Source organism: Lissotriton helveticus, chromosome 4_1, assembly GCF_964261635.1.
Source record: "Lissotriton helveticus chromosome 4_1, aLisHel1.1, whole genome shotgun sequence".
NCBI classification, from domain to species: Eukaryota; Metazoa; Chordata; class Amphibia; order Caudata; family Salamandridae; genus Lissotriton; species Lissotriton helveticus.
Window position 1 is genome coordinate 92,790,136 of NC_136063.1, and position 23,366 is coordinate 92,813,501.

Consider the following 23,366-nt stretch of genomic DNA (forward strand, 5'->3'; position numbering starts at 1 on the left):
AGTCACTCTAATTTATGCGATAGTAAAGGGGTTCAAAGAAAGTTAGAGGTGAAGATCACACCACCAGATGAATCTTTGGATCCCCTAAATGTTTCCATCAAATAACACATTAGAGGATCCATCCAGGATAGCTATAGTTAAATATCCTAAAAGTGGTAAATCTGGCCTTTGCAATGTTCTTTCTTGGAACATTGCTGGTATATCCTCCAAGCTAAATAGCCATTTATGGGGAGAACTTATTAGCCAGTTTGAGATCCTGTGTTTTCAGGAAACTTGGATCAAGGAGGTGGTCCATCTAAATGGATTTAGGACTTATCATACTCCAGTAGTTAGCAGTTTGAGTGGTTGGGCTAAGGGAGGTCTCTGCATATACATATCGAGCAATATAAATTGCAAAAAGATAACATCGCATGCACATGATAACTATGATCAACTAGTTAAATTGCAATGCATTCCATCGTAATCAACTTTTACAATAATATTCCTTCTGACAAATTGAGAGTTGTGATTCATAACATGATTAAAATGCTGAAAAATGTGGGCAGAAGAAAAGACTTGGGGGGGTCATTAGGAAGACGGGCGGACTTTGTCCGGAAGCCATCCTTTCGGGAATTGGGACCGCCCACCATAAGGGCGGGGGTCCCGTGTTGGCAATTAAGATGGGCCCGCCACAGTGGTGGGCTCATCCTGCATTCCTGGCATAGTGGCACTCAGTACCGCCCGCCACAATGCCAGGAAGGCTTGTTCTCCACTTCGATGCACAACATAGCAGGCACCGCGCGGTGCCTGCCATGTTGTGCATGGAATTGCTGGAGGGTACCATAGATACTCCCCCTGTGCCACCCCCAACATCCTGGGGGCCCGCAATGGGCCCCCCGCTATGCAGGCGGTGGGGATCCACCCTACATCCTAATGGGCCCCTTAATGTTGATTTTGGCTGGATACTTTAACTGTACTCTATGTATGAATGCTGGGTACAAATTATGTGAAGCGCTAAAGGATGAAGGGGCATGTGTGTCTCATTTTCGACACTAAGCTTTGGGGGAACAATTTAACAAGCTTATTTTCTCCCTTGACCTGGGATTTGCTAGTGAAATGTGCCCAACCCCTGTTCCCATGCCTTGTACATTTAATGGTAGGGGCTTTTGCTCTACTATTGATTATGTCTTAGTTTCCAATAGCCACACACACACTCTCCATTCTTTTTATGTGTCTGATAATCCCCTCAGTGATCACTTCCCTCTTTGCCTGGCATTCTCACTACCATCCAACATAACTTTAAGTTTGAAACAGAACAACCATTTGCTAGGCAATCTAGCCATAAAGAGTATTAATGGGTATTCCCTTGATTGGACTATGGTAGAGCAAGACGCACTGGTCAATACAGTGGTGGGTAAAAGTAAACCAGCAATAGAGACATGCCTGAGTGAAATAGCCACCCCAGAATATATTCTGGCTTCATTTCAGGTTATCTCCAAAACTGCTAGAGAGTCTCTTACCAAACGTAGAAGCACCAAGGGCCCTCATAATAGCTGGTTTGTTTCTAGGTTCACCCAAGCTTATTCCCACTTAAAAAAAGGAGTTACATAAAACTCTGAGAAATAAGACTGAGGTGAAGGCGACCAGAGATGCATACAAATAAGCAATTAGGGATAGGAAAGCCACTATAAAGGAGACATGGGATGCACTACTCTCTGCGTCAGTGCTCAACGAAAGCGCGGGTCTCTGGAAAGTTATTAGGGTCCCTTTCTTGTCCAGAGAGGATGGCCCATCACTTGAAATAGCAATAACTGAGGAGCAATGGATTAAGCACTTCACTAAAGTATATCAGTGCAAGAGAAACCCTGCTACGATGGATAGTCCTGCTCAGGATGTTTGCAACTTGAATTTCTTCCCCCAAACTAGCACACTATCGCTTACCTTGGATGAGGTAGAGTGGGCCCTGTCCATCAGAAAGGGTGGTAAGGTACCTGGTCCTGACGCGATACCAGTAGACTTGTTTAAATCAGATACTACCTTGTGGGGACCCCTTTTGACACAGGTCCTAAACGCTAGTTGCAGTGCCATCTTCCCACCCACTTGGGTAGAATCAACTATTGTCCCCATTTTCAGAAAGGGGGACAGACAAGATACGGCATGTTATAGGCCCATCTCATTATTGAATGCCATAACTAAAGTAGCAGGCACAATAATTCTGGAATGCCTCCAGGACTGGGCAGAGGAGAATTCTGTTCTGTCGGACCTGCAATATGGCTTTCGAGCGGGCGTAGGAACCGTGGAGCAGGGGTTGAACCTGTCTCTTTTAGTAGGCAAATACACTAGGGCCAAGGTGGGAAACGTATTTTTAGCTTTTGTTGAACTTACAGCCGCATTTGATTGCGTGATTCATAACAAACTTTAGTCAATTTTAAAAGTGATGGGGGTTGATTCACAGATTATTTATTTTCTTAAACGTTTTTATAGTGATGCCAATGCACGCGTGCGCTGCGGCCTTCAGCGTGAACGCTCTGCTCCATTCTCGATCAGAAGTGGAGTCAGACAAGGCTGCGTCCTGGCACCGTTTCTTTTTAATTCATATATAAACAGTTTGGGGGATGCTCTCTTAAACCATAATCACGACTTCCTCCATGTGGCGAGATGACCTATCCCAGCCTTCCTATTTGCAAATGATGCAGTGCTGATGTCCTGCACCCAAGTAGGACTTCAGAGGGTATTGGATAATTTCACCAAATTTATGAATCAGCTAGGCCTAAGAGTTAATTCTTCCAAGACTTTTATTATGTGTTGCGGTATCGGCATAAAAAATCTAAAGATATGTTTGTGTCAGGACAAACGATTGGGGTCACTAACAAATTTTCATTTTTGGGCATCCTTTTTGCCCACAATGACTCCTGGTCGCAGGCTGTGTCTGCGAAAAAACTAGCATTACTGGGCACTATATCTGCCCTTAGAGCTTTTGCTAAAAAACTAGGTAAAAGACCCCCTGAGGAGCTTATCAAAATATACAAAGCAAAATGTGTCTGAGCTGCAGTATATGGGACTGGGGTTTGGGGGCCAGTTGACTTGCTTCCTATTCAAATAGTAGAAAACTCTTTCCTAAAATATATTTTATCTGTCCCGAACAGCATTTATGTCAGGTGGAGTTAGGCCTCTCCTTTATTTCAGATCTCATAAAACTTGAGCCTCTGCAGTAATGGCACAGACTCTGGACAAAGGAAGAGACAAAATTAAATAGAGACATCATTTTGGATGTTTTGAAATTGGATGGGGCCCTGAGGATTCCAAGGATAAGCTATGTTCGAAATTTGTACAAGATCTTGATCACCTAGAGTACTTCACTAATCCCAGTGTCATTAGGGAAATAACCTAGGAAGGATCTAAAAGCAAATGGCTTGTCTCTACTAGACACTGCCAGATTATCATCTGAAATTGTTAAACCTTCTGTCCTGCACAACCAGCTGATCTTAATTACTTTTAATATCCAACCCTACCTAACCTTGGTCCGGAGTGAATACGACAGGTTCCTTTTAACTCGATTTCGCTTGGGAGTTTTCAATAGATTAGTCACTTTCCCCAAAGCGATTGACTGGTCTCAAGACCTCCAGTTGTGCCCCTGTGATAACATCTCTAAGCAAACTACTATTCATGTTATTCTTTTTTGTAGATTTTATTCTAATGCCAGGAGAATGAGTATAGTCCCCGTCGACCTGCCCTTTTGGCACTACAACAACTAGACAATGTGCATGCAGTTTTTAGGATGGTTATTTTTTTTAAAAAAAGATTTGTGTCAAAGAAAACAATTGTTTCTCTTTTAAATGTTTTTTTTTAATTCCAGGAAAGCTTGTTGAGTTTAATAATGTTTTATCTCTTCACTGAATTTCCATTGTTTTGTTTAAATTAAATTGTATATGAACTTTTATGCATATGTAATGTTGTTATTATGCTTTTATGATTGTTTGCTTACAATCGAATAAAGCTTTCTTTGCTTTGCTTTGCTTTGCACTCACTGGAGTGGGAATAGTCATTTTTACCCCTCCGCTATCCATCACATTCCCTTCTGTTGCACTCTTTGAAGTGGGAATAGACATTTTTATACCTCCTCTATCCAACATTTTCCCTACTGTTGCACTCACTGGAGTTGGAATAATACATTTAATTCCTTTGCTATCTAACACCTTCCCTACTGTTGCACTCTTCGGAATGGGAAAAGTATTTTTTACCCCTCCACTAGCCAACACTTTCCCTACTGTTGCATCCACCTCTGCCCGGAATAGTAATTCTTTTCCCATCCGCTATCCACCACTTTCTCTACTGTTGCTATCACTGGAGTGGGAATTGTAATTTTTACCACACTGCTCTCCAACACTTTCCCTACTGTTGCACTCACTGGATTTGGAATAGTAAATTGAAATATTCTGCTATCCAACACTTTCCCTAATGTTGCACTTATTGTATTGGGAAATGTAAGATTACATTTTTTTTAATAGTTTAATGTTTTACTTTATTATATAATGTTTTTATTCTATTTTACATTTGTGATACACATATATCTATATATTTTATTTATATATAATTTTAAAGTTTAAAAGTAAAATAAAGATAATAGTTAATAATGTTTTTAAGTAAATATATGTATTTGTATACATTTGTGAGATTATATTTTTTAATTAAGTTTATTTGTTATATTTAGTTACAATGTTTATTAAATGTAATTTATTTTGTTAAAAATAATGTTAATATTTAATATAATTACTATATATTATTTTATTTTATATATATTTCAAAATCCATATTTTGAACATCTATATTTTTTACCTCGATATTTTTGATTCAATTTTAAAGTATCGGAGTCGATATTTTTGCAGTCGATATTTCATTTCGATATTTAGAACATCAAAGTTTGTTACATCGATATTCTATCAGTGAACATTGTGAGTGGTTCGCACAGTTCACCTGACTATCTTCACTCCATTGAGGCATGCCTGGTGTGTAGTTCTCTCCCACTTGCTGAGATTCAATGCAGAGGTAACACAATGTCTCCTGTCTTCTTCCTGGTCAAGCAAAATCACTGCCACCTCACCTCTGCCACGAAAGGTCCAGTGAACCACCAAGAAGTTGCTTGTTGCTGGCACACTAGCTCAGGGCCAGCTACCATGTTTTCTGGAATCTCATGAGCATCCACGGCTCCGTATCCTATGTAGCATCCTCTATCCCCTTGGGGGCCAGGGAATGCCACTGAGTCACAGCCAGCTCCAATGTCTTCTGGTCTGCCATTTCATGAGCCTCGAGAGCTCACTGCTCTGTCTCCTACTTGGTGCCCCTGTCCTCTTGGAGGCTTGAGATTTGTCATCAAGACCTGTCTTCAACTGCTTTGGGACTGATTAATTAGTGTTGTTTTCTGCAGTAAAGCAACACCTGGTTGGGGAGTGGTGCACAGAGTGACGTGAGCGAGCTTCTAGCACACTGCCATCTCGGGCAAAATACCTAGGGTTGGATGTTAAGAGGACCAAAGAGATGAATACATGTATTAGTAGAGTGATGAAGGAATGCTTGAATTTCTGTTGAATCTCAGTAGTGGAAACAGTGCCATCGTTAGGATTCATAATAAAGGCCAAGTTCCTATATTTAACAGTATAGATATCGGTAGAAATGTGTTTTTAAGCAGCCCACATTCTTGATAGTGTATGACAACAATATCTGGGTTAACATGCTGGATGGCCATAAGGGTCTGAAAAGGGATGGATGAAAGGTGCAGTGAAGGTAGCTGTTGCAATCCTACTTCTGGGAGTGCAGATTGTAATAGTGAAGTAAGACATGACGTTTCCACAGAGGTCTTTGTGGAGCATGATGGCTGGGAGATTAGGTTTTGGCGGAGAAAGCTCTTTTTATGCTTTAGACCGTGCTTTCGAGTTCGCAGCTTCTATGATTTGTCTTTGATATGCATGTTTTTGACTTTGGTACAAGCAGCTTTGTGATTGTGACCTGATTAGGAAACATAGCAGGTCAGCTGACGATTTTTATTTATCCCATTGTCTCATGAAAACTGTTTTTGAGTCCCATGTCTCAGCACCTAGGCAAAGCTATATTTGAAATGGTCAGGAATGATCAATCGTGAGTTTCATGGATGGGAAGATTTGACGGTGGAGAGCTTGCGGAAAGCGCTCTTCATCAAGAGACTTCCAATATATAAAGTTAGGAGTTGTAATAAAGCAGCAACATCACATGATAAAGTATAATTGGGCAGAGAGAGTACTTGATATCAAGGTGAGTAGTTATGAGGATGGTCTTTGAGGCATTCTGTTGAGGCAGAGTTGGCTCTTCAAGTGTGGTCATTGAGGGTGTTGCTCTAGGGTGTATACTGATGAGGAGGTTCTTTTAGAAGTTTTTTCAAGGTAAGGTTGGATGGTACTTGAAGTATAATGTGGAAGTGTGGGCTTTACTTGGGGCATGGCCAAGATGTCAGTTGATCAGACGCTCTTTGATTGACCTCCGATTGGATCCATAAACAATCCTAACTACTCGTGGTCTGCCGGCCATTATTCCCTTGCAGGCAGCCTCCCAGAAGTGATGAGTCAACAGGGGAACCTCGGCGGTGCTACAAAATAAGCAACCATGCTCAGCAACACCATTATCGGAGGCCTGCACCAAGACTGCCGTCCTGACTGCAGTGGAAGCGCGCCACTACACTGGCAGGGACCGGCCCAACCTTGATGGCGATGAGTGGTGACCTCAACAAGGGCCCAAAGGGGAAGCAGATCGGAGGCACCCCTTGTATTTGAGGCCTGCTCCATGCCAGCCTTCGAGCCTACAGCAGAGCCGCACAATTCCGGTGACATGGGTCTGGCCCTATGGCCTGGTATGATCATAATGGCGAGGCCGTGCTAGTGCGATGCTGTCCATGAGCCGAAGCATGAGGGTTGATTACCCGGGAGAGCTGAGCCAAAAACGGGGCCCGCAGAGGGACTTGCACTGTTAGTTGATAAAGCAAGTGGCCCCAGGTACGGGGCCCCACTGCCGTGGCATATACCGAGAGCACTGGCCTCTGCTTTCGAGATGCTTGCAGACAGTGGGCCTGATTCGGATGATGTGTCCCTTCCCTTAGGCGCTCTGAGCTGCAATGGCCCTGGGGCTGACAGTACCCCCTTAACCCCTTGTGGGTGTTTGACTGAACAGAGGATGCAGAAGGTATCTCATCTCACCCTTACGACTGAAGGGGTGCCTTGTGGCCTTCTGGTGCCCCTGACACTGGGGCGCATGCAAGGAGTAAAGATCACGTACACCCATATGGACCAGTCACCATCAACACCTGACTGTAGGAGCTCCTGTGTACCTTCTGATGCCCCATTGATGAGATATGAAGAGGCCCGGTGATGGTTGAACGTGATTGTGTGACCTGTGTGGTGGCTGTGCTTGCTCCAGAGTGGACCTTTCCTAACTCGCCATCTCCCGAAAGGGTTGGGGAGCTGCAAGCATGTAAATGAGGTGAGAAACATGCTACAGGAAGCTTAAACTGGAATCGGGATTGTGCTCCTGACCCTGAGGGATTGACTGGCTGGTGCTTCGTCCTTGAGTGGAGGCCCTACGCAGGTACTTACCAGTGGTGCACACTGTAACAGACGCCTGTGCTCTTGACTACCACCCCATACCTGCAGGATGTACTTACCACTTGGCACCCACAGGTATGATGGGGAAGTCCAGGGCCACTAAGAACCCAACTCTGAGTGCAGAGGAACCGGCGCCGACATCTGCTGCTGCAGACGTGCCCGCTGGTACTTTGCAGCATCTGAATGACACACTCACAGCACACTCTGCTCAATCTGAGAAAATCCTCCATGCTATTTTAGACACTAAGGGGTCTATTATAATAGCGGGCAGATCGCCACCGCCCATATGGCGATCCGTTATTACCTGCCACCCGCCTCCCATTTCCCCCCTACCATATTCTGGTGGTGGGGGGAGACCCTGGCAGATGGAAAGATCGTCCACCGGGATTTCTGCCCGTCGACGAGTCGACCAGGGGGAAAAGGGGCTGGATATGGTGCCATCCATATTACAACACAGGCGGAGTAGTGCCTTTCCATGGCGGTGTTGCCGCCATGGAAAGGCATGCAGTGCCTGAATGTGGGGGCCCATTGCAGACCCCCAAGGTATTGGGGGATGGGGAGTAGTACCTATGGTATCCCCCTGATCTTGCTTGCATAACATGGCAGGCACCGCACCATGTTGTGCATGCAAATGCACAAGGTGCATCCATGGCATTGTTGCGGGCGGTGCTGTGAGCACCGCCCACCACAATGTTGTGGATGGGGTATGCCACCGCTACTGTGGCGGTGGCATCCTGATTGTCAGTGCAGGACCGCCGCACCACTGGGGGCAGGTCCCAGCACCGCTAATAGACCCCTAAGACTTCACTGGAGGTTAAAATAGATTCTGTCTCCTCGGATGTTACCGTACTCAGATGTGACCATCAAAAAAACTTACAGACCACGTGGATGATGCAAAATCCACTTTGACGACCATGCATCCCAATGTCCAGGGACTACAAAAACAAATAAGTGTCATTAAAGATGAGGTGGCCGTGTTACACCAGAGGGCAGAGGAATCGGAGTGCCCCTTCAGGCGGAATAATATTGGTTCGCTTGATTTCCCCGGGCAGGCAGAGGGCGCAATGCTGAGCTCTTCAGTGAAACATGGCTGATGACACCCCATAATGCCCTATATGGCCTAATTTAAATACATTGTACCCATAGTGGCGCCCCAATCTGGGAAAGAGCACAAACAGCATGGTTTTAAATGTTATGGAGGGCTGCAGGCAGTGGACACCTGGTAGCAAACAAGCGGTCACTAAAACTGAAATTATTGATATACTGTTAAGGGCCGTCGGTAAACTAACCCCTTTTAAATATCATGCATGTTTTCCTCATACACTTGACAACTCACACTCTATATGAACGTAGCACTTATGTATTGTCTTGTGTTTACCAAGCAGTGTCTCACCTTCAGGGACCCCAAGGCTGATTCCTCACATTTCTTCCCTATGTCTGCTATCATGGCACTAGGAGAAGTGAGTTTAGCGATAGTCACATTTTGAACCATTGTCATTGTCTTCTTCTTCGCCTTCTTCTTCATCGCCTCCAGTTTACCAGTAAGCATCTCCCCTTTTTCTTTTTACGCTAGTGCAGCAGTTCGTGTGCAGATGGAATTTTGTCCTTCTCCACTCTAATTTTGTCCTGTCAGAAGCAAAGAGAGGCTTGTTAGATATTGTGAAGCACGGCCATCCTTAGGGTAAAGAATAAAGTAGTGTTAGGCTCATTCAAATACCAAACCCTCAAAAGTACTTTACTTCAGTTTTGAATTACCACCTCTTGCAACCTCTCATTTTGCTACTTTCCTTTTTTCTTGCACTCCCACACTCCCCGTTGGTAGACACGGCGATGCTTAGGAGCAGAGGATCTGTGCTCTCGGCCGGATTGTGGTGTTGGAGAAGACCTATCTCTGAGAAATTCTATGGATGTGTGTGTCAGTCTCAGCTTGTGAACACAGAAGTTCCTGGTGACAGTGATGTGGCAGATGAGATCTTATCTAGGATCTCTGTGCCCGTGGAAGGCTGTAGGCATGTTCACGATTAGCAGGAATTTCATGAATGGGTGGTTCTCACTGGAATGGTAATGGACACAGGGAGATGTTTGAAAGGCAGGAAGACAGCTCAGAACGGTGTGAAACTATTGCTGAGAGCCCAACATGACCAAGGGCCAGATGTAGGGAGGCTTTTACCGGTCGGTAACGGCCGAAATCGCCCGTTACCGACCGGTAATAGCCTTTTCCTATGTAGCTGTCATATTTACCGATTCGGTAAATAACAAATCGGTATTTACCAATTCGGTATTTACCGAATCTTCATTTACCGATTCGGGCCCACTGTCTGCAAGCATCTCGAAAGCAGAGGCCAGTGCTCTCGGTATATGCCACGGCAGTGGGGCCCCGTACCTGGGGCCACTTGCTTTATCAACTAACAGTGCAAGTCCCTCTGCGGGCCCCGTTTTTGGCTCAGCTCTCCCGGGTAATCAACCCTCATGCTTCGGCTCATGGACAGCATCGCACTAGCACGGCCTCGCCATTATGATCATACCAGGCCATAGGGCCAGACCCATGTCACCGGAATTGTGCGGCTCTGCTGTAGGCTCGAAGGCTGGCATGGAGCAGGCCTCAAATACAAGGGGTGCCTCCGATCTGCTTCCCTTTTGGGCCCTTGTTGAGGTCACCACTCATCGCCATCAAGGTTGGGCCGGTCCCTGCCAGTGTAGTGGCGCGCTTCCACTGCAAGTCTCAAGGCGCTCAGGGGGGGTGCCGCTACTGCTCGAACAGCCAGGTCTTCAGCTTCTTCCTGAAGGAGAGGTGGTCTTGGGTCAGGCGCAGGTCGGGGGGGAGGGAGTTCCAGGTCTTGGCGGCCAGGTAGGAGAAGGACCTTCCTCCTGTAGTCGCTCTTCGGATGCGGGGGACGGCGGCGAGGGCGTGGTTGGCTGAGCGGAGGTGGCGTTTGGGAGCGTAGAAGTTGACTCGGCTGTTGAGGTAACTCGGGCCTCGGTCGTGTAGAGCTTTGTGTGCGTGGGTGAGGAGGCGGAAGGTGATTCTTTTGTTGACGGGGAGCCAGTGAAGGTCTCTCAGGGGTCCGGAGATGTGGCTGGTTCGTGGGATGTCGAGGATGAGTCTGGCTGAGGCGTTCTGGATCCGCTGGAGTCTCTTCTGGAGCTTGGCGGTGGTACCGGCGTAGAGGGCGTTGCCGTAGTCCAGACGGCTGGTGACGAGGGCCTGGGTGACGGTCTTCCTGGTCTCGGTGGGGATCCACCAGAAGATCTTCCGTAGCATGCGTAGGATGTTGAAGCACGTCGAGGAGACTTTGTTAACTTGCCTGGTCATGGAGAGGGAGGAGTCCAGGATGAAGCCCAGGTTGCGTGCGTGGTCTGTCGGTTTGGGTGCGGTGCCCAGGGCGGGAGGCCACCAGGAGTCGTCCCAGGCGGAGGGTGAGGAGCCCAGGATGAGGATCTCCGTCTTGTCCGAGTTCAGTTTCAGGCGGCTGATCGTCATCCACTCAGCTACCTCTTTCATCCCGTCGTGCAGGTTGGCTCTGGCACTGATCATTCAAAGATGATTTTACAACGCCTCCACGACCTACTAGATCTATTCCTCACACTGTATCCACCCAGACCTGGCACAAAGTTGACTGAGAAAATGTTGCCAAACTACTATTTAACTTCCAACTTATCCTCACTGATGACCTGACTACTGCCGTTACCCAGTACACTCATTGGATTGACTTGGCTGCCTGTACTGTGTCCCTGCCCACTTTAAAGACTGGTTAATCTTAAGAGAAACAAGGCCTCTACCCTTGGTTCTCAAAAGACTTAAGAGTCTTAAGTCTTTTGAGAACTCTTAAACACAAAGTGGCGACACAGAGACAATAATAGGCTGCTTGCTTTACCAATAAATTCGAAGCAACAAGCAAGTCTTCTAGGGAACTTTCTGCAAACAGTCATTAAACTTACTACAGACTCAACCAGGCACTCCACTAATGCTAGCCAATAGTTCTGTGACTCCTTGGCTAGTTTCTTTCTTCAGAAAGTTGCTAATATCTATAATACTTTTTCTAATACATCTTCTCATCACAGTTGTATCTATCTCTCCCAGTCCTACCTTGGTTGAGTCTACTTTTAACTCTTTCACTCCTCCCTCCACCAAATCAACCAAATCGGGTCCCCCAGGTGAACCATGTCTACCTAAGATAGCCACTCTCATTGCTGAACCAGTTGCTCCCACTCTGACCAATATGTTCCAGCGAGTGTTTCATCTGGAAAAAAGTGTCAGTTCTCCATCTTCTAAAGAAAACTTAATTAGATCCTTCAGATCCAAACAGCTATCATTCCATATCATGTCTCCCCTTACCTGCTATGCTAATCGAGAAGCAAATGAATAGTCAACTTGTTAAGTTAGTTTCAGATAATAATTTGCTAGATGCCACCCAATTTAGCTTCTGCTCTGGCCACAGCATGGAAACGATACTAGTCAAGGCAACAGGGGAAACTGGGGAATCCATCGACCTGGGTGGCAGAGTTGCCCTGATCCTGTTAGATATGTCAGCGACATTTGATACCTTTAACCATGGCAGACGGTTAGTTTATCTAACATATATTAGAATCATTGGCACTGCCTGGAATCTTCTCAGCTCATTCCTTCACGGTTGTGAACAAGTAGTTTGTCTGGAAAAATGTGTTTCGCACTCTTTGTCCCTCCCATGTGGATCCCACAGGGGTCCTGACTAAGCCTGATGTTGTTTAGCATTGATGTTACCCCTCTGGCTAAGCTCATTATCTCATTCGGTTTGCTCTTACACCCTACGCCGATGATACGCAAATTGTTGTCTCCCTTGCCAGTGACACATCTGGCACAGGAACAAATTTCTTTAATTGCATGCAGGCCATAAACCAATGAATGGCAGAGAACTGCCTTCAGTTGAATTCTGGAAAGACAGAAGTCCTGCTCTTCGGAGCGCAGTCCTCGTTTTGGACTCCCGCTTGGTGGCCCCAAAACATGGGTGACCTCCCGTCTCCTGTCAACAAAACCCGCAACTTGGGTGTCCTAATCAACATTAATCTGTCTCTTACTGACAAAGTCAATTTTAGTCACTTCTAAGTTTTTTCACACTCTTCAGTTGATAAAGAAGATACTGTCCTATTCAGTCCCAGCTTCAGAATACAGTAGTTACTCCCCTTCTACTGTCCAGAATTGTTTATTGCAATAGTCTGTTTTTAACTGCACAACAACATGCGTTAAACAGGCTACAGACCTTGTAAGATGCAGCCTCTAGGCTCCTTCTTAAAATCCCCAAACATCAATTGGTGTCTAAACCTATGAGGAAGCGCCACTTTTTGCCCGTCATGCATAGAGTTTCCTTCAAGGCTCTATGTATTGCTTATAAAGCTCTACACGACCAAGGGCCCTTGTTTCTCAAAAACAGCTTCAATTGGTACTTTCCCAATAGGCCTTTAAGAACCTCTTTCGCCAAAACCATGATCTTACCCAGATTCAACCACCGACCTGGGGCGGCCGCAACTTTGTGAGGGTTGTCTTTCAAGCTTAGATTGAGCTTCGTTTACATGTCTTCTGAATGACCCTCAATTCTTCGTACTGGGTCTCATTTATCTTCCCAGTCTACCTGCAACAATGTTGCTAGTGCCAAGACACTGTCTGGGTATTCAAGTGCTCCAAAAATATTTCTTTAATAATCTTTATTCTGCATATAAAAATATGACCATGAAAGAAACATCTTAAAATATACAAACATCAGGCAAAGGCAGTCTTCATGGATGCAACCACGTACACAATAAAACCCAGTTTATATACTATCCTTATCCCCCACTTATCACTTAATATCAACGTGCATCCAACAAATTTTGAGACAAGTTTAAAATGCATAAGATCAATAAAATACTCAGCTTATACTTTTATAGCAACAAAACTTAGTGCAAAAATAGTAGGAATTCTTCTGGGTTTCAAGCATCACTCGTAGTTCTTAACTTTAAAGCAGATCTTAAAAAGTAGGAAACACAGAAAAGTGTAAAAACATCTGATGACAATTTTAAAAACAACAAGAAACACGTGCCTGTTTAACCGCTTTCGTGCGGCGCCGATTTTCCCCCGGTGCTGAGCCCTAACGAAAACGGGCGTGGTCATGAAGGAACGGTTCCGTCATAAGCACAGCTCAACCGATGCTCATGACGGAAACGTTCCGTCATGAGCATCGAAGGAGTTAAATCTAACCGTTCTTAAAAGATCCTTCAGGAACATTCTTCTGGGATATGCATTGTGCAGACAGAGTAGTACGAAATGTAAGGTGTCCTGTAGAGACCTATTGTCGCAGCCACAGGATCCTCTATGTTCTATATTCACAATAGAACTGGCTGATAGATGATAAAATTAGTTACATCTAAAACAAGTAAGTAAAAGTCTATGTGTGCACTAGTTATGAGAGATAAATATGGTTTTGTGCCCTGCGTTGACTTGACTAAAAGATGTTCTCTCACAGTGGATTTATAGAGTTCACTATCCTCACGTTGCATTGTTACATACTAAAAAGCAGGTCTTTAATATATACCCTTTCCTGAGTTCCCAACTTGACAGGGTTAGTGAACAGACCTACGCACCCTAGTGTGAAGAAGGTATCCTTTACATATTTTAACCAAGGAATTTTGAACGCGTGGTCAAGGGAGAGACAGTCCTGGATTACCAGCCTTTCATTTGCCCAGATCTTCACCCACCACAGTAGGGGTTTACTTCCACCATATCAGAAATGTATTTAGACCCCTATTCTTCCTGCACAATATACGCAGGAGTGCTTTGAGTAACTTTAGGCAAGCGCCTAAAATATTTATTCTCTTCAGTTTCTAACTTATTAACATCCTCAAATCCCCAAACGTCTCTTCCATATAAAACTTTAGAGCAGCAGATAAAATTGTATAACTGTAAAATCGTTCCTGGTGACCAGCTGCATAGTCTATGAGCAAAATTAGCAGATGATGCTGTGGACCTTTTCAAAGCGAGGCACTTCTCCTCTAATAAGGGTTTAAATAAAATTTTCCATCAAATAAAATGCCCATATATGAGGAGGCCAGTACTTTCTCTAACACAGGCTTCTCCATCAAGTAGCTTGTGAGCTACTGGTAGCTCTCCAGCTACCTACAAGTAGCTCGACTGTATGTAGCCCAGCCTACTAAATCAGAAGCTTTTGCTTGGTTGAATGAATAGATGTGTACCAAAATTCTGAAGCAAGGAATTTGAGATGAATATGTATATATTTCATGAAATGATGTTTTGAGGAAAAATGGATTACAAAAATATATTTAAAGCTGTTATTTGAGTGATAAATCATGCAGCTTTGTAGAGCCTTTGCATTAATATTATTACCTTAGACCAGGGTCATAGCAGCTATGGCTGTCATGTAATACTCATGATCCTGCTTGAGATGACCACTACTGTAATCTTGTCTGACGTGGTCACTATTGCAACACATTAGTAGCTCAAAATACTTTTCTTTGATGAAAAGGGGCTCTTATTACAGAAAAGGTTGGAGACCCCTGCTCTAAGATATGTGTGCCTTTTGAGTAATTGTGACGCTTACTGGACTTTTTCCCGATTTCCATAATGTATGATCTGGCTAGCTTGGGGTATGTTATGTTATGTTATGTTATGAACATTTATTACGCGCACAGCTGCTCCAGCAAAGGAGCGTCCTGGCGCCCGACAAGGTACCAACATAACACAGCTTAAAAAGGGCAGACTAAAAGAAATATAGATCCAGAATATTCATGAAGGTCACAAAACCGTCCATTAAAAGCTGCAGACCCTTTGGGGTGCAAGCAAGGAGTACCGCATTGTCTGCATAAAGCAGAACAGGAACCGCTCTTGTACCTATCCTCGGGTTATCTGCATGTATGGCCATCAGGGCAGAATTGAGACCGTTGTTATATAATGTAAACAAAAACAGCTCTAATATACAGCCCTGTCTAAGCCCACTAGAACAGTTAAAATGGTCCGTGATTTTCCACTCCGGTGTGTATCTGACTACTGCCATGGTAATAGAGTATAGGGACATTAGAATGTTAATTATTGCCGGGTCCACCCCAAGCTCTCCCATGAGTGTCCATAGTTTGCGGCGGTTCACTATGTCAAAGGCCGCAGTGAGGTCAATAAATGCTAAATAAGGCGCCCCTGATTAAGCTAGTGTATTTAGCAGTGATAAGATATAGATTGAGGCATTGGTCTATGGTAGATTTCCCAGGTGGAAACCCGTAATGGGCATCTGTTAAGATTCGGTTGTCCTCTGCCCATTCCATCAACCTATTTAGAGTCACCTGCCCCAAAACCTTTACAGACACATCAATAAGAGATAAGGGGCTATAGCAGTGTGGACTGTCCCTGTCTCCTTTATTAAAAATGGGAACAATAGTGGCAGTGGACCATGATGCTGGCATTACTGATGCTACTACTGAATTTAATACCCTCACTAGGAGCCGCACCCATACCTCTGTATTACATTGGAAGAGGTCTGGTGGGATCCCATCTGGTCCCGGCACCTCATTACGCATGAGACCCTCACTTCCTGTTCCCACCTCGTCCAGAGAGAAAATAACGGGGTCAGCTCTTTGCTCCGTATTTGGGGCCTGAAGTTGTTCTGTTCTATAGGGGTGGTTATACAAACCCTTAAAGTGCTCCTGCCATTGATAACATAACAAAATGATGGATAGTGTCTAATGCCGCAGAGAGGTCTAGGAGTATCAGAGCACAGGCTCACATGCTGTCCCCTGCCATGAGCAGCTCTCCTCTCTTGTTAAGGATGCAGTGTCCATGGCTGGTTGGGGTTTAACATCTAAATGGAGGTCACCCAGCAAGTACTTGTATTCAACATGGGTATGAAGGTGTGATGTGATGACAGATTCTAGAGCCTTCCCTATGCAATTTACATTTATTTCTTCGGTTTTTGATATCAACTGTGAATTTAAAGGAACAGTGAACAATTCAGAAACCCAAGTTACTCCCCTTGCCCTCCACCCTTGATCGACAGTTGTAAAGTCTATAGACCCGATTCACAAAGGTAATCTGAGACAAAATCCTAACTTTACGACTTTTGGTATTCACAAAAGGCATTTAGTAGTAGTAAAGTTAGGAATCCTAACTTTACTATTACTAAATACCTTATGTGAATACCGAAAGTCGTAAAGTTAGGATATTGTCTCAGATTACTTTTGTGAATTGGGCCCTATGTTGGTATCTCTTCAGGGTACATGCAAAAACCATTGCCATAACACAAAATGCCCCCAATCCTCCCCGAATTACGTTTCACATGGGGAATTCTGGAAGGGAAAAAACCATTACAATGCGGTCATTACAGCGCTATACCTTGACAACGAGGTTGTTACAACGACCGCGTTGTTACAACGCAGTACCATTACAACACAAGTCGTTACACTGACTTGCTCTAGATGGCTCTCTAAACTAAAGAATAGTATAATTTACCATTCCAACACCTTCCCTACTGTTGCACACACTGGAGTTGGAATAGTAAATTATACTATTCCTAAATCCAGCGACCATCTAGAGCAAGTCATTGTAACGACTTGCGTTGTAATGGTACCGTGTTGTAACAACGTGGTCGTTGTGAAGGCCGCGTTGTAAAAGCACGCAATGTAATGACTAACGTTGTGAAGAGACATATTCATTCGGGAATCTAGTAACTCGTCTGAACAGTCAAACAGTTTCAATCCTCTCAACCTGATCGGACCTTTTATGCGCTTCACAGTGCAATGAAGACATGCTGTCAGAAGTCCCCATTTCTCTCCAAAGACTTATTGTTTTGCTGCAAACTATTTGTGAGCTTCTCAATGACGATTTGCTACCGGAAACTTTGGCAGCATTGAAACAAGCTGCAGAGGTCTCTGATCTTCTAGTGCTGGGGAGCAAGAGCCACCCCATCATTAGTTCCCCTATGGATATATTACTTCTTATGTATATATTCCTTCCACTGTGCAATACTCCTAAGAAGACCAGTGTGGGTTGTCTGGTTCAGGATACCCCTTGACTCTCATTATCTGGCCAAGGATCTCCTTACAAAGGATACTTACCTTCGTGCAAGTCTACCATATATAAAGCTCTGAGCAGGTTTCTGCGTCACAGTGTCTGCGCTTATCGGAGATCCATAGGTGAATACGTTGAAGATTTTCCGGACTGAAATACCATTGGAATGTTATTATATAAGCCATCTTCTTTACAGGACTGCACCTGAATGTTTTAGGAATTCCCTGCCATAGAGATCCCTCTTCCTCCAGGCTCTCCCTTTGTCACTTTACACCGCTTCTAATAGTTCAACTTATTTTCTCCGATGCTTCCCCTGAGACCTTAGTTAACCCGGGGACCAGTAGTCTTGAGCCCAAGTGCACCCTCAGACTTTTGCATCGAGGTCAGTTCTCCTACGTCTGCCTCTTTATTTGATGGGTGAAGAGCCAAGCGCCTTAGCTGTAAGTACTGGAGCCTTGCGGTCTCTTGAATTAGCAATCCCAGTATAGTAATACCAGTATCACTGTTCAAATTACTTCATTTGCCCACAAGACCTGAGAGTCTCATGCACTTTCCCTCTTTCCATCTCTTAAATTGTTCCTCCCTCTTTCCCTGAGTTGAAATATGAATTGTCAGAGGAATAGTGGAGAAGGAGAGGCAGTGAGGCACCCACTACTCGAGAATAAATCCCATATCTCTAACATGGTCTTCACCGGGATCAATAAGTGAGTATTTCTGGTCACTGTGCACTAGGAAGTCATAGTAGGTCACACGGCAACCTTCCCAAAACAACCCTATCCATCGGAAACCACATTTTTATCTGTCTATCTCGCTCTCAGGTCCATCGGGAAGCAGAGGTGGACCGCTACTCGTAGTAGAGGACATCGAGCAAGCCTATCCCCTGATCTCTCAATGAAATTAATAGTCTCTTATTTACTCTGGTTGTCTTCTCCGACCAGACAAACTCAGTCTTTTTGCTCTCCTCTGATTTCAACTCATCCACAGAAATGGGTTGAATAAATATAGCAACCTGGGCAAAATGTTCGTTTTTAGAATATGAATTCTTCCACGAGATCATGGAAAGTCTGTACATGTAGCTGAGATCAATTTGCTATATACCAGCCCGACAGATTATTGGTGAATTGTGCCTCATATATATTTGCGACTTAGCCATCCAGCACAAAGGGCACCTTCCCTAAGGTGCTGCCTCATCCCTCCCGGAATCACAATACTCAGAATATCTTTTGACTTCTGCATAATATTCTTAAATCCTGAGATTAATTCAATGTTTTCTAGTTCCTCAGGGATGCAGTTCTCAAGAGCTATTGGGCGAATAAAATATTGGGCCTAAAGAAAGACATCTTTGATTCCTCCTGGCCAAATGGTATCCCCACTATTACTTGGTGTCTCCCCTCTATAACTGGGTGTCTCCTACTCCTGCTTGCCAGCAGCTTCATCAGCAAGACAAAGGGGACACCCTTGTTCGGCCCCAACCTAAGAATTGATAAATTCACTCCATATCTGTCATGGATGGATGCCACCTGGGACACATCTCTTTTAACTTGATGTAGACTTGGCATTATAAGGTGGCATTTGAGTTTCCCTTTGGACATGTTCGATCCCAGCACGGTTTTCATCTGTACTTGTGATTAATTTTCCCCTCAGAGCTTGCTTCATCTCACCTTCTTCTGTAAATTGTATTTGGTATACTCCAAAAGGTCTTTAATTCCTTTAATCCAAGCCTGTGGGGTTCGAAGATGTCCTGAGGCCTTGTCTTATTTGCAAGAGTTAAACTCCCCTACAGTTTGAACCTGTATTTGGTTCTTTCTTAAAGGGTGCGATTGCAAGGTCAAAACAAATATTGTTTGGATAGTCGTGCCTGTTAGTTTGATCTGTCTATACGATGATTGTGGTGCATCAACCCCCATGGCAGGATTCCTTTACTTTGCTTGCAGGGGACATTGATTGTGGTTTTAAAAAAACATAATTTTATCTCTTGTTCCCAAACTTGTTTTTATTGAGAATGTCATGATATATGTTTTTTACGATGTTTTCTATATTTGTAATGTGCTTTTATGGCTGTGTTTCACTGCCGAAATAAAGTATTATCTGAACTGATCTGTCTGTATTTGGAGCCTGATTTAGGAGTCGGCGGAGGGAATACTCCCCCGTTACAACCGTAGTGGATATCCCGTCCGCGTATTACGATCTCCATAGGATAGAATGTGATCGTAATACGGCGAACCGGATACCCGTCAGATTTGTGATGGAGTATTCCCCTCCATGACTTCTAAATTATGCCCTTAGTACTGGACCGTGGTCAGCGAGGTCAGAATTGACTACACTGTTTAAAATGTAGCAGATGGACTGAAGAAAATAAATTACTACGTGATGTAATTTGGACTTTGGTGAACAAGGGTAGAGATTACTGTTTTGTTCACTATTAGACAATGGGTAGCAAGTGTAGAAACAACTGTGTTTGTTCAGTATTGGGCAGTGGTGAGCGATGTAGAGATGACTATACACTTAAGTATTCAACAGCAGTGGTCAGGTAAGGGAAAACTTGGCTGCCCATTGTATAAGATGCACACCATGTGTGTTGCGATATCATGAGTTTTTATACAACAACATCGGTCCCCAACATTGAGGAATTTAGCACAAGAATAAAATATAGACAGAGTCAATCTATATTTTTAGAAAGACATGTCCAGCCGGACAGTGGTCTTTCAGAGATTTTACTCAGAGTTTATGTATTAAGATCACATAGAGATACCTTCCAACAATCAACCAGTGTGGACCACAAGCCTGTGTCCAGTACTAACAGAGCAGGTACAAAGGGTTGATGTAGACAGCAGAGAAGGGCTTTGTAAGGCGAAAACACATTACTCTATCAACAGTACAATTGTACAGAGTATAACAGTCATGCACTTGACATTCAGTAGTAATCACAATTAGGTTCCAGTGCATTAAAGGTCGACGGCGTTTCGGACCCCTATTAAATCTCAGGGACCATCATCAGGACAAATACAATGAAAAAGCCTTAGGGTAATTAAGCCTCTAAATGCCGGGGCACCTCAAGGTATAGAGGCTTGCTCCTCGGGAAGCAGAATGGCACGCAATCACCCAAAATCGGGTGGCGAGAGCCGCGGAATCGAATGAAATCCGTCGGCTGCCAGGGTACCGGGTTAGTCGGTCTGAAGAATCACTTCCTGGCGTGCATGCGATATCATGAGTAACAAACCCGAAGAAGGTAGCAACAAAATAGAGGTTCAACATTCCTCAAATGCCCCTTCTCACCACCCAAGAAAGGTGGGTGATTATGTTTTACAGGAGACGACATCATCTTTTTTCTATTCTACTCTGCTTCAAATTTGGGACCTCACAAAACACAGATCTCTCCAACGAATGTGTCAACCTCCAGAGCTATCTCACCATTATTATTATTTCCTGAGATTTACTGGGCACCTCTGCAGCAGATGCCTGAATCCCATAAAATATTTTAAAATGCAGACTTTTCAACCAATTAAGCAGAACAGATCTACTGCCATGCTTCTTCTTGTTGCCAGTTTCTGTGTGACAGGTTTTTAGTTGAGGCCCAGATTTTGCGTCACGATTGCGCCACTTCTTTTGGCACAACCCTGACTCCAAATATCATATGTTAAATATCATAATGCACTTAAATTTACTTATGATACACACCTGATAAACATGTGTGAGATCTTAGTATCTGACGTCACTTCTTGTGATGCCACTTCTAGTGAGGTCACTTACTGTGATGCCACGTGGAATGTCACGCGTCGTGACATAATGTTCTGTGATGGCACGCTCATGATGTCACTTGCATACTTCCTAACCAGGTTAGTCCCCCCACTTCCTTTTATAGGAGTGATGCCCGGCTCACTCATGACCCTCTGATCTGTCTTCTGATTTCAGTCTCTCTTACCTTACACTCCTGCACTGCTCCCTTCACGAGGATCACACGGTGCTGCGTGTGTGCCCGGGACTCTCCACAGAACGCTCGCGGAGCTCACCGTGGTTGTCACAGAGGAGCCGCGCCCTCTCCCGTGCTCCACGCACAGACTCCTCGGTGTGAGGCCTCCGGGCGCTCTGTGCAGTTTCTTCGCGTCTCAGCTGCGTTTGCGGATTTTGCACCTCGAAGTATTTCCTTTACTTGCTGTCTCAAAGCCCTCCTTGTATCCCGGGCGGGCTCTCTCCGGACCCTCTGTGCACTTGTGTGTTAAGGCAGTCGAGGCAGAAGCTGTCTGCATTCCAAGGTCACGGGGTCAGCCCCCTTCAGGGGCAGGTGGCTTTTTTTCTGTCGAAGTGTCTGCTCTGAGCTGAGCCGAGATCTCAGTTTCACTACTATACCTTTAAACCCTGCAGAGCGGTGTGAAGTGCTCTGAACACGGGTGCGCCTCGACTACCGCTCCTGGGTAGGAAATATGTGTTCACACCCCGGGATGTCGTGTCACAGGTACATAATGGCAGGTGTGCGGACCTCCAGCGCACTACAGGGCCACTAGAATTGTGCAACAGGCGAGGATCAAACTATGTGGTGGAGTTGACTAAATTATGCAGCTGGAAAAGAAAAATTATGCGGCATGATGCGGCACCTTTTGTGATAACATTACCCCACAATTTTTTACATTATTTTTTACACAGCTAAACAGTATCCAGGCAAAGGTTTCGCCTCTTTTGTAACAGTGTGACACCCAAATATGCTGAAAGGTGGTTACGGGTCAGCCTTTGCGAAGGGCCATCCCCTGCGCAGCCCCACGTCGACACGTTTTTAGTAACTGCTCATGCGTTGGAGCCAGAAACAACACTATGTTTGTTAAAATCTGAAGATTACGCAGCAGATGGTAAATCACGTGAGTAGCTAATACGACAAAACCATAATTATGTGGAAAACACTGCACACAGACCTGGATAAATCCAGTGGCCCTGTCTATAGGTTGAGCACACACTTTTGAGTGCAGCCACGCATGCATGGAATGTAGAAGAACCAGATAAACTACAGGCTGCACGGGCAGGTTCAGAACACAAGCAGAGGGAGGAAAGCAGATGGTAGAGTGGAAGGGGCTCTGTCCCTGTTGCTCGGGGTAGGGTGAGGAGGGTTGGTCTCGGGGATAGTACAATGTCTGGGGACCGGTCCCCCTTACTGGGGGTAGGGTGAGGTGTGTTGGTCTCAGGGATAGTACAATGTTTGGGGCCCGGTCCCCCTTACTGGGGGTAGGGTGAGGAGGGTTGGTCTCAGGGATAGTACAATGTTTGGGGCCCGGTCCCCCTTACTGGGGGTAGGGTGAGGTGGGTTGGTCTCCGGGATAGTATAATGTTTGGGGCTCGGTCCCCCTTACTCTGGGTAGGGTGAGGTGGGTTGGTCCTGTGGATAGTACAAAATGTCTGGGGGCACGATCCCCCTTGATGGAGATAGGGTGGGGTGGGTGTGTCCCATGGATAGTACAATGTTTGGGGCCTGGTGCCTGGTCCTGAGGATACGGAATTGACCTTACGCGTCATGGAGAGTTCGATATCGAGGATGATACTGAGGTTGCGGGTGTGGTATTTTAGAGTGGGGATGGATCCGAGTTCTGATAGCCACCAAGAGTCGTTCCAGAGGGCGGTGTGTCTGCCGAAGTTCAGCACTTCAGTTTTGTTTGTGTTGATCTTCTTCAGGCAGTTGCCCTTCGTCCAGGCTGAGACGTTCTTCATACAGTTGTGGAAGTTGGTCTTCATCGAGGAGGGGACCGCTGAGAGTGAGA

At 45.0% G+C, this 23,366-nt stretch overlaps 1 protein-coding gene across 1 annotated transcript in view; it reads right to left on the reverse strand.

The window, feature by feature from the left end:
* LOC144827942 (uncharacterized) overlaps positions 1–21,617 on the reverse strand; it is a 62,994-nt gene extending 41,377 nt beyond the window's left edge. Inside the window, exons 1-2 of the mRNA XM_078686107.1 lie at positions 21,548–21,617; positions 8,998–9,230 (exon numbers count right to left, since the gene is read on the reverse strand). Of these exons, the coding sequence (XP_078542233.1) occupies positions 8,998–9,153 (156 nt within the window). The 5' untranslated portion in view covers positions 9,154–9,230; positions 21,548–21,617. The remainder of the gene's footprint in view (positions 1–8,997; positions 9,231–21,547) is intronic.
* Positions 21,618–23,366: the final 1,749 nt, after the last annotated feature.